Source organism: Lissotriton vulgaris, chromosome 4_1, assembly GCF_964263255.1.
Source record: "Lissotriton vulgaris chromosome 4_1, aLisVul1.2, whole genome shotgun sequence".
NCBI lineage: Eukaryota > Metazoa > Chordata > Amphibia > Caudata > Salamandridae > Lissotriton > Lissotriton vulgaris.
Window position 1 is genome coordinate 932,372,979 of NC_141691.1, and position 20,850 is coordinate 932,393,828.

A 20,850-nucleotide genomic window follows, 5' to 3' on the forward strand; every position below is an offset into this window, starting at 1 on the left:
TTGCCCAGGATTATAGTCCGTTTAACACTACACCACCTACGACCTTGACCACAGAGTCAATCAGGGAGATCGGTCTGTAACAACTAGTGCTGTTACGATCTCCCTTCTTAAAAACTGGGATGATCGTGGAGGTACCCCATGACACTGGGCACCCTTCCACCACCGCTGCGTTAAGCACAGACGTGAGGACCGGGGTCCAGAGGGACTGATTTGATTTAAAGAGGTCTGGTGGCATACCGTCCGGGCCTGGAGCGTTGTTACTAGTCAGGCCTGAGATGCTTTTCTCGACCTCAAGCAGCGTGAACAGGGGCAGGATTTCCTCACTTCCTCCCACCTGGGAACATAACTCGGGGGAATTGCTCTTAAAGATGAAACCAAAATGTTGTACCCAATCATCTTCTGAGATGTTGGTGCCGATAGCGTCCTCCCCTTCCCTCTCGAATAATGGTTTATTAATTAGACCCCAGAATTTCGAACTATTACCCAATGTGCTGGGATCTAGGAGCTCTTGCCATATGGCGTCCTTTATTTCAGCTTTCTGAGTTGACATGGCCCTTTTAAAGTTAAGACGGAGTAGCCTAATCCGTGGTTTATCTCTGGGGGGACTTTAGGGCCACCTTTAGCTCTCTTGCAGCTTTCGAGTATAAGTAGTCAAACCACATGGGGTCTCTAGCTATTGATTTTTGGGCAGTGGTAGACAACAAGGTCCCACCTTGATGACAATAACCTCGAAGGCCTTAAGTACATTCCCGGGGGAGAAATCAGGGGACATACAAGATATCAACTCGACAGCACAAGATTCCCATATATTATGATAGATGGCCTCGGGGTTCACCTGGGACCACTTAAGTCGACGTTTACCATCCTTGAGTGTCATCACACCAGGATCTACCTTCTTCCCCTGGGGATTCAAAAGATCTCCACCGAAGCGTATACATACGGGATTGTGATCACTAAAGATGCTGCTTCGGATTTTAAACTCTAGGAGGCGAGAGTGTAGACCCCCGAGATGAGAACATGATCTAAAAAGGAACCCCCGTTATGGCCTTTAAATGAAGGGACGGGCAGTTTACTGGAGTCGTCTACCGTGGACATGGGTGAGATCAAATCTAATTCATTAAGAAGATTATCAAGTACGTTTCCTTGCAGAGAATGCTCAAAGTGTAGACCCTCCATCCTTGCGCAGCCAATATCTCCCAGCCTCGTTAAAGCCGGGTCTCCACACGTGCGTAAATTAAAATCACCAGATAACATGAGAGAGTGGGAGAAAAGACTGCAATGCTGTTTTACACAGTCACCCAGTAGGGTGATCTTACCAGAACTCGCAGGGAGTACTGCGTTATAAAAATTAATCAATAACACAATAGAAAAATGTTCCTGAAGGAGTCATTCAATATTATTTTTACAGTTTTTACATTTGTCACAACAGTGAACACGAATTTCACAGTACTCGAGAGACATATATAGCATTCATTAGTTATTCTATTTCCTTTGCATAAGTGTAAATCATATGTCCTTCCATATACGGCCAACTACAACAAAGGTATCCGAGGGTCTATAAAAGGGAAGAGTTCAAAGATGACGGGTAACAGCCAGACAGTACAAAAACCCTTTAACTAACTGAACAGAAGCGTGATGTGCACAAACATCTCAAGTGGATGAGGAAAAATACCCATCAGTCACCACTCGGATCCGCCCTTCATCATTTGGGATTCGTCCAGACCATCCGTGTGAGTATGTTTCGTCACAGGCATAAGGAGACCAGGTGGTTAATAGGTCTTCTTTACTGTGCCAACAACAATATGGTCTACCACTCGGTAACAGCTAGTGAGTGGTAAAAATGTGGTGTGACTGGGGAGTGCAGTGCAAGTAAACGTGAATAGTAAACAAAAAACCATGTGTTGTAAAATTGGGTATAAAAGGTAACCAGGTCCACCTTAGACAGCCCATTTAATCTAACTGTCTTTGACAAACATTTTTAATCTTGGTCAAGTGAGCATCAATTGAATAAAGTTAGTACTATGCTCTCTTACCCAATTTTACAACACATGTTTTTTTGTTTACTATTCACGTTTACTTGCACTGCACTCCCCAGTCACACCACATTTTTACCACTCACTAGCTGTTACCGAGTCGTAGACCATAATGTTGTTGGCACAGCAAAGAAGACCTATTAACCACCTGATCTCCTTATGCCTGTGACGAAACATACTCACACGGATGGTCTGGACGAATCCCAAATGATGAAGGGCGGATCCGAGTGGTGACTGATGGGTATTTTTCCTCATCCACTTGAGATGTTTGTGCACATCACGCTTCTGTTCAGTTAGTTAAAGGGTTTTTGTACTGTCGGGCTGTTACCCGTCATCTTTGAACTCTTCCCTTTTATAGACCCTCTGATACCTTTGTTGTAGTTGTTTGATATTGAGGACTGTATTCAGAGTCAGGTCTTTAAATATTTCCCAGGGTCCTACCCCACCGTTGTGTTTTTGTTCTTCCATATACAGCAACAAAAAAGATGTACTGTTACTCAGTTCTTTGACATGTACAGTACTTACTGACACTTTTTGTACAAAATATGGGTAGTATTTACATATCTACCATATATACAACGTTCAACAATTATGTACAATTCAAATTCAGTGATATTATTTACAAAGAAGTGTCGTATCGTCGCCGTTTTGGTCTCATATAGTACAATTTATCGAGACCATCATCAGGACATGTGTTGCACCATGAACCTATCACAAAATAATATACATACAGTCAGAATTATGCATATAAACACCCTCGAGAACATAATCTGAGTCGTCTGCCCACACCAAATTGATCTTATCTGGTGTCCCAATAGTTGTGCCAAGGAGTTAAAAACCTATATTTACACCTATATATACAACCTGTGGTCATGCCCCAAATTGACATGCACCCACACCTCAAGTGTCAATGTGCAATATATACAACAAAATACTCACAACAATGTGGCTAACAACCCATTAGTTGAGCTCATGTCTCACTCGCTGTTCAATCATTATAAAACTTCAAATCACCTCTATCTTACCTTTTATAAAGTTTTATAATGATTGAACAGCGAGTGAGACACGAGCTCAACTAATGGGTTGTTTATTTATTTATTTTTTGTCTCATGTAGGAATAGATAAGCCACAATTCAGATTATGTTCTCGAGGGTGTTTATATACATAATTCTGACTGTATGTATTTTATTTTGTGATAGGTTCATGGTGCAACACGTGTCCTGATGATGGTCTCGATGAATTGTACTATATGAGACCGAAACGTCGACGATACGACACTTCTTTGTAAATAGTATCACTGAATTTGAATTGTACATAATTGTTGAACGATGTATATATGGTAGATATGTAAATACTACCCATATTTTGTACAAAAAGTGTCAGTAAGAACTGTCAAAGAGCTGAGTAACAGTACATCTTTTTTGTTGCCGTATATGGAAGGACATATGATTTACACTTATGCAAAGGAAATAGAACATGACATAATGCAATAAAATAACTAATGAATGCTATATATGTCTCTCGAGTACTGTGAAATTCGTGTTCACTGTTGTGACAAATTTAAAAACTGTAAAAATAATATTGAATGACTCCTTCAGGAACATTTTTCTATTGTGTTATTGATTATACCCAGTTCCTTGGGAATATTGGGTTACCCTATTAGTTTTGGAATAAAAATTAATCAAGCAAAGGCTTGAGTTTCCTTTCTGTAAAGTAATAACCTGGAGATCTGGATATAGGGAACGGATTTGCTTGATTCTACATTTCAGGGCTAGAGCTGTATAGATAACCAAGCCGCCCTTAGCTCTGCCCCTTGACGAGGGCATGGCGGGGACAAAGAAGGCTTTATAACCTTCTAAGATGAATTTATGTTCCACCCCCCAGGTTTCCTGCAAGCAAATCCCAAGGAATTGCTTAATGAACAATACCCAATTAGGATCAAGGAACTTCCCTGCCAATCCAGCAATATTCAGTGAAATGATGTAATGTGATGCTTGCTTCGGGGGGTCCCCCAAGGAGATGTTCGGTTGAATTTCAAGTGGCACAGGAGTATGCACCCTTAACGGAGATCGACTGCAAAAGGAAGGGGTAGATATCTGTACTGCAAATGGTGGAACATTAAGTTCAGGGCTAGGCCTCAGTCAATCGCCTTAGTCTAATCTAGAGAGGGCAGCAAACCTATTTGGCACCAGGGAAATGGGGGAAAAGAAGCGCCCCTCCAGGGTAGCCTGACTTGCAACGGATGGGATTTTGTGGCTACTCACTTCGCCCTCGCTCTGACCGTTTGAAAGAGGATAACCATGGCGATTGAAAAACCGTGTGGTGGGGGAGGTTGGTAAAAGAAGCCCAGGGGGAGGATCTGTATGTTAGAACCCCTATCGGGCAAGCCCGGTCAGGTCTCTCTAAGTATTCTTTCAACGATCATACGATCATTAAAATTTACAATGATGCAATCCCCCCTGTTTTTCTATCATTACCCATCCAACCCACGCGACGGACCATTAGGACCTTACGGTTTACTCCCGAGCTTACAGAGGTATTACTAGAAAGCCAGTCTATCACTTTATTTCTAAGCTGGCTAAATGCCTCATTGGTACCTCGGGGAAGGGGTGGGACATTCCCTAAAATGACCACCAATGGTGTTGATTCTGGAGGTAAATTAATCGATGTCGAGCTTGGGGGGGCGGCAGTATGGATAAACTCAGCACCCCCACCGTTATCCCCGGGCACTGAGAAGCCTGCGCCTGGCATGATGCTGGAGGGCACCTAGCCTTTCCCATACCCTCCTTGGTGGCCCCCACCGCCAGACTTATGAGATTAGTGTTCAAAGTGCTCACCCTCAAAGTGGGATGACTAGGTTGGGTCATAGTCATTGTTAGACGGACCGGGAGGGTCGGCCGAGGACAAGGGGAGAGGTCTCCGGGTAGAGCCGTCACCAGCGTTCGTACAGACGAGTAACTTCCCCCCCACAGAGGTACACCACACAGAAATAAGGTTTAACGTTCTTTATAAGCAATTCGTTAAGTACGGTGGAATGGTACAAGGAGGTCTGGACTCAGGGGGTCCCCTCGATTCTAGTCTCTTGGTTTGGGGAGAAGGGGTAGCGGGACAGTCTCGTTACCAATCTGGTAGATGCGATGATAAGAGGGATAGCTCACAATCCTCGAGCTCGGCGTTCTAGATGATCGGGCCGCGGCGGAGCCAGCAGGTCCCGAGAAGGTGGTAGTTACAAACGGTCCGCGGCCACGCCAGCAGGTCCCGACGAGGATGAAGGCTTCAGAAGGTTGCGGCAGCGCCAGCAGGCAAGACGGTAGTTCGCAAGGCAGGGCTACGGCAGCGCCAGTAGTCCATCAAGGATGAGTTCTTCACTGCGTCTCTCGACTCCAGGATACAACTGCCTTCCTGCTCTGGAGCTGCCCCAGTTATAGGTCTGGCGCCCTTTGATGTCCGGACCCTCACACTTGGAGGTCGGGAGGTCCGGGATGAGGGAGTCCAGACACCCAGCAGGGGGGTGGAGCCAGCGCCTGGGGGAGCTGGGGGCGATCGGCACCTGGCGGGGGAGAGCCATCGACACTTCTTTCTCCCATTGACCTGCCAAGTGGTCCGTTCACCTCCTGGGTGGATGGTGGTGCCGGGATGTCGGGGCCTGGCCAGGCCCAGGGTTAGGATCGATCGGAGGCCACGCGGCCTCGTGGTGCAATGTCCAAGATGGCGCCCAGGCCGGGCGAGGGGGCCGGTAGTGATTCGGGCCCATGATGCAGGGAGTCCGGGGGCAGGGGTCCCGTATGAGACGGGGAGCGGGTGGTTACTGTGGGTTACACCTGGAGGGCCGGGCTCGGGCCTTGTCATGCGGGGAGGGAGCAAGCCCTTCACGTGGCCTGTCCAACATGCGTCCCCCCCAGCTGAAGGCGGGGAGAGTCACCCATCCTCTTGGGGACTCTCCTCGTCGAGGCGGAAAAAGCGTGACAGGCCATCTGCGTTGGCGTGGTCTTGCCCAGGTCGATGTTCCACAGTGAAGTCCATCCCCTGCAGGGAGATGGACCAACGCAATAGTTTTGGGTTTTCCCCCCGCATCTGCATCAGCCACTGCAGGGGCCGATGATCTGTCTGCACCCGGAAGTGGGTACCAAAGAGATAAGGCCGGAGCTTTTTGAGGGCCCACACTACTCCAAATGCCTCCCTCTCGATGGTGCTCCAGCATTGCTCTCGGGCCAGGAGACGTCTGCTTATGAAAGCCACTGGTTGGTCAAGTCCTTCGGGATTCAACTGGGAAAGGACTGCCCCAATGCCATGGTCGGAGGCATCCGTTTGGACGATGAATTCCTGACTGTAGTCGGGGGCCTGGAGCACAGGGGCGGAGCACATGGCGGCCTTCAGCTTCTCGAAGGCCGCTTGACAGTCTGGGGTCCAGTTGACCTTCTTTGGGTGGTTTTTGGATGGGAGTGCCGTGAGGGGCCCCACAATGCTGCCATAGTCCCTCACGAACCGCCGGTAGTAGCCTGTGAGTCCCAAGAAGGCGCGGACCTCGGTCTGGGTGATGGGGGGCTGCCAGGACTGGATGGCAGCGATCTTGAGTTGCAGAGGGGCCACCAGACCGCTTCCCACCTGGTGTCCGAGATAGGTCACGGACCCCTGGCCAATTTGGCATTTGCTGGCCTTGATCATGAGGCCGGCTCGTTGGAGGGCCTGCAGAACCTCTCGGAGGTGGTTGAGGTGGTCGGACCAGTGGCGGCTGTACACAGCGATATCGTCCAGGTAGACGGCGCTGAATTCCTCAATTCCCGCCAGGACCTGGTTCACTAGCCGCTGAAAAGTTGCTGGGGCATTCTTCATGCCGAATGGCATGACCTTGAAGTGGTAGTGGCCATCAGGAGTGGAGAAGGCAGATCGTTCTTGGGCCCGGGGTGTGAGACCGATCTGCCAGTAGCCCGCTGTCAGGTCGAAGATGCTGAGGTAGTGGGCAGCTCCCATGCGGTCGATCAGTTCATCTGCTCGGGGGGTGGATGTGCGTCGGTTCTGGTGACAGCGTTCAAGCCCCGGTAGTCGACGCAGAACCGGAGCTCAGGAGTGGTGCCGGGGGCGGCCGCTTTGGGGACCAGTACCACTGGGCTGGCCCAGGGGCTGTCTGGGGCTCGATGACCCCGAGCGTGAGCATTTTTGACACCTCCTCCTGGATGCAGGCCCGTACCCGATCTGGTACGCGGTAGGCCCGATGTCGGATAGGGGGACTGTCTCCAGTGTCCACGTCGTGCAAGCACCAGGGGGTGACCCCTGGGGTGAGGGAGAACAGGGTTGCGAACTGCAGTAGGAGGTCTCGGCAGCCTTGGCGCTGTTCCGGGGTGAGGGCCTCTGAGAGTCGGACCCCGTCCACGGAACCGTCCTTCTCCCGAGTCCGTAGGAGATCAGGGAGGGGTTCGGAATCCTCTTCGACTCCGCTGTCTGTCGCCATCAGGAGGCTGAGCTCCGAACGCACAAAGTGGGGTTTTAATCTATTGGCGTGGAGGACCCGGAGGGGGTTCCGTGCAGATTCCATATCGATGAGATAGGTGACAGGGCTCTTGCGCTCGACCACTTTGAAGGGCCCTGTCCACTTGTCCTGCAAGGCGCATGGTTCGGTGGGGGACATCACCCACACTTGTTGGCCGGGTTCGAATTCGATGGAGGAGGCATTTTGATCGTACCACCTTTTCATGTCTTCCTGACTGGCCTCCAGGTTCGCTTTTGCCATTTCTCTGAATCGCCTGGTCTGATTGCGTAGGGTCAGGAGGTACTTGAAAACATCTGGAGGGTTCTTCAGGGGGGGCATCTCCCAACCTTCTTTGACTAGGCTGAGCGGCCCTCGCACAGGGTGTCCGTATAAGAGTTCGAACGGGCTGAAACCAAGGGACTTCTGGGGGACTTATCGATAGGCAAAGAGGAGGCACAGCAGTAGCACATCCCACTGGCGACGGAGGGGCTCTTCCAACCCGCCAATCATCCCTTTGAGCATGCGGTTGAAACGCTCGACTAGTTCGTTTCCTTGAGGGTGATAGGGGGTCGTGAATCGGTAGGTGACCCCGCACTGTTGCCAGAGGGACTTCATGTATTTGGAAATAAAGTTCGTGCCTCTGTCGCTGACGACTTCTCGGGGGAAGCCCACCCGGGAGAAGATCCCCATCAAGGCCCGGCCGACCACCCGGGCTGTCACAGTTCGCAGGGGAACAGCCTCGGGGTAGCGGGTGGCGTGGTCCACCAGGACCAGGATGAACCGATGTCCTTGTGCTGTACGGGGGTCCAGGGGCCCCACAATGTCTATCCCCACCCTCTCGAACGGGGTGGTGACAACTGGGAACGGTTGCAGAGGTGCTTTGAGTTTGCGGCCGCTCTTCCCGCTGGCCTGGCACGTGGGGCAGGACCGGCAGTGGTTGAGGACGTCGTTTCTCATCTTGGGCCAGAAGAAGTGGGTCACCAGGCGACTGTAGGTTTTGTCTTGACCCAGGTGACCAGCCAGGGGGACATCGTGGGCCAGGTTCAGTAAGAAGTCTCTAAAGCGGAGGGACACCACTAGCACTCGACTGGCCCCAAACTCTGCGATTCTCTGTTCGCTGTACAACAGGTCGTTGTCCCAATAGACCCAATGGGCCCCGGAGGTATCCCCTGCGCTCTGGGCGAGGGCTTGTTGGCGGAGTCCCTCGAGGGAGGGACAGGTCTTCTGCTCTTGACGAAACTGTTCCTGGGTGGGCCCACCTTCTTGACGCCACTGAGCCAGGTCGGGAAGGTCTTGGGGCTGAGCGAGCTCTTCGGGGGTTTGCTCTTGAGGGTCGGCCCGGTCGGCGTCTTCTGCTGGAGCGACCGAGGGAGGAGGTGCTGGCCATTCTGGTTCTTCAGGTCGGGGGATGGCACGGGGGGCCATGGACCGGGTGGTTACGCACGCCCAGTCCGGGAGGCCCAACATCCCCAGGTGTTCTCTTCTCTCTACGGCGGCCCATGGGGAACTCTCAAGATCATTCCCCAGGAGACAGTCCACGGGGGCATCATCTCGGACCGTTACCTTTAACATGCCGGAGACTCCTCCCCACTCGAAGGGGACGCAGGCCATCCGGCATAGACTCTCCGAATTGTCGGCTGAACGGACAGGGCAGGGAATGTTCGGCAGGATCTGTTCTGGGGTCACCAGGTGACAGCGGACGGCTGTCACACTGGCCCCTGTGTCACGTAGGGCTTCGGCCCGGCGTCCATTAATGTTCACCCACTGACTGTACTTCCTGGTGTTGGCGGGTAGGGGGGCCCGCGGGACCATGTCTCTTCCCCCTAGGCATGCTAGAACCATGGCGGCTGGTTCCCACTCTTGGTGTTCTTGCTCGCACTCATCTTGTTCTTCAGAGATTTGTTCTTCCCCCAGGGAGGCGGCAGCCATCTGGCGGGGTCTCGGAGTCTGGTTCTGTGGACAGTTCGGGTCATTTGCGTAGTGGCCGACTCGCTGGCATCGGTGACACGTGACATTGGCTCTGTACCCCGGGCGCGCCGGGGGTTGCCCCGGTTGGCCGGGGGTGGGGTGCTGGCAGCGGGAGCGGCCGGGGCGTTGTCTCTTCCTCGTCCCTGGCCCCCTCCTCCTCCTCGGGACGGTGCTGACCGTGGTTGTTCCGGTTCTGTTCATGTGGCCCATTCCGGCCCACTCGGGTGATTTCCCACCGGTCAGCCTCGGCTGCGAGCTGCCGTGGATCAGTCAATTTACTGTCGAGGAGGTGCTGCCTGAGCTCGACGAAGCAGTTGTTAGATAGGTGTTCCCACACCATGAGATTGAAGAGTTGCTCGTAGGTCGTTACATTGCTTCCCTTGATCCAACCCTCGAAGGCTCGACTGAAATAGTTCACATACTCCACCCAAGTTGTACCCGGGATCCGGGTGCAGTCTCGGAACCTCTGGCGGTACATTTCGGGTGTGAGCCCATAGCGGGGGAGGAGGGTAGCCTTCATGTGGTCATAGGAGGTCATCAGGTGGTCTGGGAGCTGTAACAGGGTGTCGCGGCCCTCATTGACGAACCTCCCCCATAGCCCGGCTCCCCAGTCACTTCGATCGATCCGGTGGGAGGTCATAGCGATCTCGTAGGCCTTGAACCCTTGTTGTATGTCGTCATCTCGGAAATATTCTCGAACGACATCCTTGGGGATGTGTACTTTCTTTTCTGTTGCTCCTGGGGTGCGCGGTTGCTCGGGCACCCCTAATTCTTTGTTCTGCTTACGTAAGTCTATTTCTGCTAGCTTGCGCTCGTGTTCATACACTAGTCTCTTTTCTTCGAGTTCTCTTTGTCTCTGTTTTTCTTCCCGTTCTTCTCGGAGCCGCAGATGTTCTAGGTTCAGTTTTTGTTCGGCTAATTTGAGTTCGCCATCCATTTTGAGCCGGGCCATTTCTAACTCATGTAGTCTGTTTTTTTCTCTCTCTTGGATCTCTTCCTGCGAGAGACCCGTTCTTCGCTCCTCGGGAGCCGTGGTTTTCCTCTCTGATGCTGCAACATTTTGGTCCGGGGGTCTGACGGCCCCGGTTTCTGCCCATGACTCAATGGCGTGCTTGAAATCGTCTTTAGTACTCAGACCGGTGGTAGCGATACCTAGTTCAATGCAGAATTGTTTCAACTCACGATGGCTGTACTCTTCCAATTTCTCCATCTGGAATTTCTCGGTGGATCCGCTCTCTTTGGTTGTCATTGTGGTTTCGTCGTGGGGTGAGCTACTCTCTGTACGATTACGCGTCGATTCGGATCGCGCCGCTGGCCACCAATGTTAGACGGACCGGGAGGGTCGGCCGAGGGCAAGGGGAGAGGTCTCCGGGGAGAGCCGTCTCCAGCGTTCGTACAGACGAATAACTTCCCCCCCACAGAGGTACACCACACAGAAATAAGGTTTAACGTTCTTTATAAGCAATTCGTTAAGTACGGTGGAATGGTACAAGGAGGTCTGGACTCAGGGGGTCCCCTCGATTCTAGTCTCTTGGTTTGGGGAGAAGGGGTAGCGGGACAGTCTCGTTACCAATCTGGTAGATGCGATGATAAGAGGGATAGCTCACAATCCTCGAGCTCGGCGTTCTAGATGATCGGGCCGCGGCGGAGCCAGCAGGTCCCGAGAAGGTGGTAGTTACAAACGGTCCGCGGCCACGCCAGCAGGTCCTGACGAGGATGAAGGCTTCAGAAGGTTGCGGCAGCGCCAGCAGGCAAGACGGTAGTTCGCAAGGCAGGGCTACAGCAGCGCCAGTAGTCCGTCAAGGATAAGTTCTTCACTGCGTCTCTCGACTCCAGGATACAACTGCCTTCCTGCTCTGGAGCTGCCCCAGTTATAGGTCTGGCGCCCTTTGATGTCCGGACCCTCGCACTTGGAGGTCGGGAGGTCTGGGATGAGGGAGTCCAGACACCCAACAGGGGGGTGGAGCCAGCGCCTGGGGGAGCTGGGGGCGATCGGCACCTGGCAGAGGAGAGCCATCGACACTTCTTTCTCCCATTGACCTGCCAAGTGGTCCGTTCACCTCCTGGGTGGATGGTGGTGCCGGGATGTCGGGGCCTGGCCAGGCCCAGGGTTAGGGTCGATCGGAGGCCACGCGGCCTCGTGGTGCAATGTCCAAGATGGCGCCCAGGCCGGGTGAGGGAGCCGGTAGTGATTCGGGCCCATGATGCAGGGAGTCCGGGGGCAGGGGTCCCGTATGAGACGGGGAGCGGGTGGTTACTGTGGGTTACACCTGGAGGGCCGGGCTCGGGCCTTGTCATGCGGGGAGGGAGCAAGCCCTTCACGTGGCCTGTCCAACAGTCATAGTCATAGTCATAAGCCCTTATATAGAGCACGAATCACCAAAAAGGTCTCAAGGCGCTGGTCGAGGTGGTAGCATTCCCCTGTAACGCTATAGGCTGGTGGGAGCTTGCATTTGGACCTAAGCTGTTTTGGGCATCATTACTGTTCTCGAATGTGCCCACTATTGGCACGGGTTTAATTTGCGCTGCTATACTTTGATCTATCTTGTTTAGTTTGGACATAATGGGGGCTAGTTGTACATCCAAAATGTTAATTAACAGAGATTTCATAAATTCCAACAGGGAATGGTAACCCGTGGGTAAAATTGGCCCCTGCATGTCCCCCGTGGCTGAAGCTGGTGGTGTCACATTATTAGGTTTTGTTTTTTTTTGCTTGAGTAGAGATGGTTTTACATTTTCTTTTCCTAGTGCCAGTGGAGCTGGAGTTGTCCCTCAAAGCATTCAAAGTGAACAGACCAGGCCATCTTTTGGTACAGCAATATTCTTTCCCGGTTGGGAACCCTCCCTTAGTGAGTCACTATGTGCGGTGACCTGCCTGTTAGCAATTATTACTACTGGGGATAGTGGCCTACATGGTTCCACCCCACACCCTCTAGGCTACTATGGGGCTCATCTTCTGCGGGTACGACTCTATCCACATCTATAGAGGGGGACGTGTGACCTAGCTCTAAGATGGAGTCATTAGGGCTTTTGTTCGTGTCACTCTGTTTGTGGTGTGCCACGCCTGAGGGGGATCTTGATAAAAGTCTGTTAACCAGTTCAATTTCCTTATTGATGACTTGAGCAGCCCTCGACAGGGAAGCGTTCATCGTTGTTACTGTAGATTAAGTTAGTCAATTGCTTATCTTTTCAACCTCAGATCAGTGTAGTGACTGGCATAAGTTTGGGTATCTAGTGGGCTTTGAAAAAGTTTGTTCTCTCTGTCCTCTCCAGCTAGGAAAGCCTTTATTCAGGCTCTGATATCATCTTGCCTGGACTAGGCTATGCCTTATATCATTGTCTTCCGGAGTATGCCATCCATTGACTTCAAATGGCGCAAAATACTGGGGAGCAACTTCTACTGAGTTTGCCAAAGAGATCTAAGACCTTCAGCCATCTTTCTTCCTTGCACTGGCTTCCAGTGCGGAAGAGGGTCCTGTTTAAAAGTTTGATCTTGCTCGTTCATGCTTTGCACAATATTGGTCCATGTTACCTGGCTTCCTGTATTCATTTTTCAATCCTGCCAGGAACAACCGGTCCTCCCATTTGGCTTTTGCTAGAGTACAGAGAGTGAGGTTGTCAAGGACTTGCGGACACTCCTTATCCGTATTAGGTCTGTCTGTATGGAATTCCCTTCTGGTGACCCAGAGGCAGGAAAGTTTGGAACCTGCTTTTAGGAAAGAGTTAAATACTTGTCTATTCACTCTGTAATCTTCTTCTGGCTTTTGGATTAGTGCTGGGACACTCTCAGGAGCATCTGTGTGCTTCATCAATCTGTTTTCATCATCATGACGTGTGCAAAATAATTTACACTTGTTCAGTGTTCTACCCTACTGCCCAAGGTCAGAGCAGGTGTGAACTGGAATTGCAAAACAATTCTGTATTTTTTAATACCAGTCCTAAATTGCTTTGTGCAACCGATTATGCAAGTGAGTAAAAAACCTCTGGAAAAGCATGTTAGGGAAAGAGTATTTTGGGAAGCAAAAAAACAAAACAATACATTTCAGAACAATTAAACCAGAACTGATTATGTATTTCAGCACCAGTCCATGACATAAAGCTCCATATGCAGACCAATGTTGCCTGGGCATGGATAGCTTCATACTCAAGCCAATTTCTCCAGTGCATCTTTGTGTACACATATTACCAGGATAGCATTCACAGCTCTTAAATGAATTTTCCTAAACCAGTATACACAATTTCCCAGTGGGTTACGCACTTTCCCATGCCAAGATCCAAGTTGTTACAGTATATATAGCACTATGATCATGCTAGTATATGTGATGCCCATTATGCAAAGCACTGTCCTCAGGCCAGTATTCGTAACATACCATCATTTAAAGTAACAGAGTCAGGCTTTTATCCTCAAACTCCCAGTATTTAAAGGACCCTTCTCAGCACATTAGCCACAATACTCAGTATGTTAACAAAACTACATACCTCAATGAAGAATACCTATAAAGTTGCACTGAGTAAAGCATTCTCTAGGCATGTGTCTGCCACACCTTGAAACCTGTGGCGCACAGGTTGAATAAAGATCCCTGCAGTAGGTGATTTGAATCATGGATATACCCCACTACAATTGGAACATGTGACCCATATGTTTACTGAGACATTTCTACAGTAGGTACATTAACCCATGAGCTTTTCTACTGTGATTGCTGTTTGACCTTTTGGATAACCTTTGTACTAGGTGCATGTACACCAAGTTTTCTTGGTAGGATTAGAACCGGTGACCTCAAAACCACACAAATCTCTCAACTGGTTAACAACTTGCTCACTATTATATATATTTCTCAGTGAGAGCCACCAGCGCCAAAACTGGATTAACTGCTAAAGGACAAAAACAGTGAAAAAAACAAAGTGTATTATTCCATTGGTGTAAAGTAATCAAAGGGTGCTCTTGCTGTCCCAGTGTTCCTCCGCTTAACCAAAGACTGCAGACAAGCCCTGCTGTGGGCACTGGTGGTGACCAGTGCCACTATGTCTGTTGGAGCTCCTCAGTGACCTCCCTCTCCATGAATTCCCTCACTACCACTCTAACTGTGACCCTCAAGTCCCCATAACTCCTATCTCACAGGCTTTTCTTTTGTTTTATAGCACTACTCCTACTAGTGTAGGGCGTCAGAGCAGTTTACATCACACACACATTACTCAGAGACAATGAACACATGTGTAAATCAGGTTATTGGATATGTTACATAGGAACGAAAACTACAAGGTACAGAATTACATGTCATCCATACTGGCAGACAGTATAGTTTAAGAGTGCTTGATCTAGAGAAACACAAACTGAATTGAAAACGTGCAACCATGGTTGGGGATTGTCTTTACTAATAACAGTTGATTTCCACCCAAATGAACCCATTTTGCAGCATTAGGATACTGAATCACTGGGGAAAAAAATCTTAACGCTCTAACCTATATCATCCAGTTTCCACGCAGCTCTTTGATGACATTTAATAGGTCACCGTTCTTTTTTAGGACTTTAATTTATTTACATGTTGCACGTAACAAAAGGATCTCCCCAACAATAGCAGTCACCCACTGAACTATTTACATTACATGCACTTCTATGATCTGCATGGTACACGCGCTTTGCAGCAGGCATATTAACACACTGGGACAGCTTATGATGTGTCAAAATTACCAATAGGCAAACTCGATCGCTCCTCTGCAGGTTCACTAATCACTAGAGTTATGTTGACTTTGTTATTGTTGCTTACAAATAACTGGAGGCAAGGAAGGTTGTAGCAGGTGCTTTTAAACCCCCATATACTTGACAACACAATGCCACCCAAAGTTAGTGCCCGGTGCAGTGGCACCAATCGCACCACCCTGGAGCCGGCCCTGACTGCAGAGACCCAATTAAAGTGTCAGAATGGATTATGAAGCCTCACCTATTTTCTTCCCCTCTCTTGGGTCTCTACTCGGAGGAGAAAGTGGGCAATGGTCTGCCTCCACTAACCTTCATCTACCTGCCTTGCCCGCCACGGGTCTCTGGTAAGCCACACTAAGAGCAAACTCAAAGCTGCGCTCACAGAGATCTGTTGTCCGCCCACTTTCGGATGGAGAGGGGAAGAGAAGACAGAGAGGGTGGTGGGAAAGCACAGCAAGACAACAGGTATGGTGTTTCATACATATTTGGGTGATGGGGAGAGCTATAGAGCTCTGGTGTGGGTGAGTGTAGTGCAGGGAAACAGGACTGATAAAAGTAAGGCCAGGAGGAGCATGACTCCTCCCTGTCTCCTATACCCATGCATAGCAGCGGATATTCAGAATATTGAATGAGGAATATTGTTGATAATTATGATATTTATGTCAGGTGATAGCAAGACAACAGCACTTCAGTACCAAATCATGCACCTCTTATGAGAGAGGAGTAACAAAGGGGCATAGACACAAGGAAAGTGGCAAAGCGTGTCATTAAGCCATGGACAGTTAGGACACGCTCCGTCATTTAGATAAATTTAGCAGCCTAGGAGCAAGGCAGGCACCCTTGCACCATAGTGCAAGGGTGTGTGTTGAGGGGAGTGATTGTTTATGTACAGGAAGGTGTCCCTTCCTGCACATAAACAATGTGAAATGGAGATTTGAAACTTTAGGCGTGCTGCTTAATGCAGCTGATGTAGTAGTTGCAAAACGTAATTTCTTTTAATGATTATTTACGTGCAGGAATTGACACCTTCCTGCACATAAACAATCAAAAGTGATTTGCTGTTTCCATTTGTGCTGCACAATGCAGCACACATGGAAACAGCGAAAACTAAAAGAAATGAAACATTTCTCCTCATTTCGCCAGGGTAAGACCAGGTTTTCCCTGTTCTTAGTTTTGGCACTGCCGGATGTTAATGCCACCCTTGTATAGATGAGGCAGCATCAAAATCAATGGGTGTTGCTTTGGAACACCCACAGCAACACCCATTGCCCTCCCTTTTCACTCTACGTATAGCATGAAAGGGTGCCTTATTTGCACAGCAGCATTAAGCCACGCTTAAAACTGTTTTGCAAATAAGGCAAAGCCCATATCGCCACCACAATGTCTTTAAAAGTGACGTTGTGCTGGTGATAGGGGCTTGGAAATATGCCCCAATGTGCGGAAATGTGGGATTGCTTTAAATTTGTGGGGGCATATTTACAAGACAATGGCGCAGCAAGGTGTCACAAGCAATTTTGCTGCCCTGTACTGCATCATGGTTTAAGTGCAGGAATGCTCTGTATTTACAAGAATACAGTGCATTCCTGTACTCATCCCTGTAACGGCGCACAAACAGCATCTGTGGGCATACGCAAACACCCTTGCCCCGTAGTACAAGTGTGCCTGCCTAGCAGAGAGGATTGTTGTTGGGCAGGAAGGGGAACTTCCTTATAAATATGGAGCAGAAGAAAGTGCCATGGGAGCCTCACAAAAGGTGACACTCTTTTGGCACAGGGGCTTTGAAGATAAAGGGCATGTATTTCATCTCCTGGTTCCAGTCTCTCTGGCCCATTTCTCTCAAGACATGGGGGAGTTGTCTTCCCTTGCTGAAGATCTACTACACTGAAGAGTGAGGGCTGCTGATGGGCTTACATATGCAAAGGGACCTGCAGGGTTGCTCTCAAGTCTTCACTTGGTGCCTCACTAGCCTTGGATAGGGCCGGACTGGGAACACAAACCTGCCCTGGCAATTCTGTCGGAACGACCGTGGGGGGCAGGGGGAGGGCTATTTTGTGAGTGTGGAATGCACTGCAGCTGTTTTTGTTACAGGGGGCCGTTAGCTATGCTGCAAATTTGCCCCTCTCCCCCTACCCCCGGTAACAGCAACCGCCCCCCAGGGATCCAACACCAGCCCCCACCTTGGCGGCCTACCGGGGAAACGTCCAGTGCCCGCTATCGCCACTCCGGTCCTAGCCTTGGAGCAGGCCTCCTACCTTTCATTTTGCAGAAAATCTTCTGGCGGCCCAGTGCTTTGTTGATGGGAGACCCCACAGACCAAGGGATTTGCAAAACAATGTACCCATGATTGATGACTGACTGTAAGCATTAAATAATTACATTTGCATTTCGGTAAAAGTAATTAGGACATTTTGTCAGTAATTTATATGCCCTACATTTAGTAGGGTGGCAAAATACATTTAAAATAAAATGTTATTATTGTAACTAGACACTTTTTTTGATTTATTTTTAGATCATGAGCAGAAACTCATTTTTCAATGTGTTAAGACCCGACATAGCCAATGTAGAACTTCTGAAAGATTCAACGAGCAATCGAGACCTCATTGTCAGATTGATGGCCCACGATATTGTGTGTCGGGAGGAAGAGGAGGAATTTGGCGAGATTGTTTTGACAGAGCAAACACCTTTGGGAGTGAAATCAGCCCCAGGCCTGACGGAAGTGCTCAAGAGCACAGAGAAAAAGAAGAAAAAATGTTGCCCGTGTTGCCGTTGCACAAAGAAGATAGACCCCCAGGCGAAACCCATACTTGTAGTCAAAGGGCCACCTCTAAGCAAAACTGGCAGCGTGTGTGAATTGGAGGATGGAAAATTCAGTAATGGCACGAATACACTCAATACCAATGTAAACAGTGCAACTTGCGCACTTAGTAATTGGTTGGACAACCAGGAGCAGGACTTCGCGCGGGAAACCTTCTTAACTAGAAGTAGATTACAAAATTGCCTTTCAGAATCTGCAGTCGCTCCCTCCAAGCAATCGAGAAGCACTTGCATTGTAAGTATAGCCACATTTGCATTTGATTTTGACATTGGGAACAACTTAACGTAGATTGTTACATTTTATTGTCATGTTAATATCTATTATTGAGTGTTAGGATGTTTTTGAACTCTAAATAAAAACAATTCTCTTTTTTAGGTTCACCATGGAAATAACATTTTAAAGATGTTTGGAAGTGCATACCTATTAAGATTGTAAAACACCGGCATGTGCTTCCACGAAAGAAACATATTGGGCCTCATTTAAGAGAAATGACGCATCGCTGCGTGAAAGCAGCGATGGGTCACTTCTCAGTGCGCACTCCTTGCGACATTCCTGATGCGTCATATTTAATATATGACGCATCATGTCGCAAGGAGTTACAGATATGTCAGTATTTCCGACGTATCTGTAAGCGCAAAAGTGACGCATTGCTGGAGTGTGTCACAAAAGTGACGCAACTCCAACAATGCTTCCTTTCACATGGGGCAAGCCCCATGTGAAAGGGCCTACGTCAATCTTACGCCTGCTGTGAGGCAGGCGCAAGATTTTGACGCATCGGTGTCCTAAAAGTGATGCAGTGAAATCTCATAGATTTCACTGCGTCACTTCTACGACCCTTCCTTGCGTCAATACGCCCCCCTTGCATACATTATACCTGGCGCAGGTATAATGTGGCGCAGAGGTTTACAAAGTGACGCATCTACCTAGATGCGTCACTTTGTAAATATGGTGCAACAAAGCACATTTTTTACGCCACTGGTGCGTCACAAAAAATGACGCACCAGCGGCGTAAAAGTGACACACAGGCCCATTGTGATTAAGGTCCTCATTATTGCGACCAGTTGCTTTTTGATCTCTAACACACCCATGGGTGCTCAGGAATTGGAATAATATATATTTTGCAAATGTTAACTGGCCTAGTAATTAGAGGGTATTTATTATGGGGTAATATAAAGTTCGCATACAAAATTGAAGATTGAAGTTAGCAGGAGGAAAGAAAGTTGACTACTGAAGCATGCGATTTTGGATGGACTAAGCATCAAAAACCATGTTATTCCCCATTTTATCAAAACTAATACATTTCACAAACTATGGTGTCAGTTTTTATCGGGTAGGATAAACATGATAAATACGCACCGTTCACTGGACCACAGAAAATGGGGGTCGTACAGTTGGTAGTAAAGGAAAAAAATTAAATAATTTGAGGAGGTGATAAATCCAGAGGGGAGTCCACCTGTTGATTTTACTTTACCATACAATGCCTTTTGCGTAGGAAATTTCACTGGCTAATCCCTCTCCAGAATGATTACCATTTTGTGCAGGAAAAAGAGGGCTTTCATTACCAACCAACAGTTAATCAGGTGAACAAGACTGAATAGTGTCATGACACATCTGCTGCCTAGAGAATCAGAGACATGTTATCCCACATGCTCCGAAGGGCCCCTCAAGATTAGTCAGCACAGAATGCATTAATAATAAACTGACATGGTATAGCAGATAGCAAAGTAAGTTTACCAAGATTTGCTACTGAACCAAATCTTGAGTATTCAGAGCTAATGCCGTTGTCCAATGACGTTGGGGCCAAGATTCCCAAAGGTTTAGCATCGGTTTAGCTTTACTTTTTTAACGCGAAACCCTTTTAGAGATTAACAAACCAATGCAAATTGGCGTTTGCGCTAGTTTATTTGAAAAAGTAACATAAAGCAGTGCGAAACGCTGCTTTGCAATACTTTGCATCAAGGGGTTGTTACATGGGTGGTACATGGGCGTTTCCATGCAACCACCCCTGCTTTTAGACGCTAAACCCCATCACTAACATTAATAGACAGGTCTAAGCACCAACAATTAATGCAGCTGAAAAGCAGGCGTTAAAAAGAGAAATTTATACACTTCTTCTTTATTTTCCAACTTTACATGTGTGCTGTACTGTACTGCACACATACAAAGTTGGAAAAGGTTTTAAACTTGTTTAGACATATGATTGTGTGCATGAAGGGTACCCTTCCTGTACAAAGTCCATGGTAGACTCAGGCACCCACCCTAGCACTGTGGCGCTAAGGTAAGTGCATGGCTCTCGGCAGCTAAAAGCTGCGCCGGCATTAGGAGGGGGGAAGAGAGCCATATCTCCGTAGGTATGGTGCTCTATTGCTCCTTCCCTGTCACACACTAGTCTCATGTATTAATTGTTGATACACTCTCAAAAGAATCCAACCTCCATCCAGTGTTGCCCCAGAACTGAGGTGGTGATGTCATTCTCCAGACTATGCCTTCTAAGCATATGATACTGGTCCGCTAGGTGGGCAACCCACATGCCTTCTTCCAACACCACACTGAAGATGCTTCCTTTTTTGTGGCAGTGCAAAATATGACAGGATTTTGTGCAATACCTCTTTGGCTAAATGTAAGAATCTGTATATTGACTCTCTAATACTTCCTTTCTAGGTCTTAGTTGCTGTGAAATCTCTACACACGTTGAGAATGGAAAAGATACTGTGTTTAGGAGTAGAATTAAGTTATATTCATGGTTATTCTGTTACTCTTCATTCAAAGACATGTTCACATTATCAATGCCATTCTGCCAAACCTTTAGTCAACATTCAGAAAACTCACATATTGGAATTCTTGTAACTACAAATGTATACAGTGTTTG

At 48.6% G+C, this 20,850-nt stretch overlaps 1 protein-coding gene across 1 annotated transcript in view; it reads left to right on the forward strand.

The window, feature by feature from the left end:
• The window catches only part of LOC147722739 (uncharacterized), a 331,420-nt gene extending 313,151 nt beyond the window's left edge, over positions 1-18,269 (forward strand). The window contains exon 8 of the mRNA XM_086967370.1: positions 17,676-18,269. Coding sequence (XP_086823496.1) covers positions 17,676-18,269 — 594 coding nt within the window. The remainder of the gene's footprint in view (positions 1-17,675) is intronic.
• Positions 18,270-20,850: the final 2,581 nt, after the last annotated feature.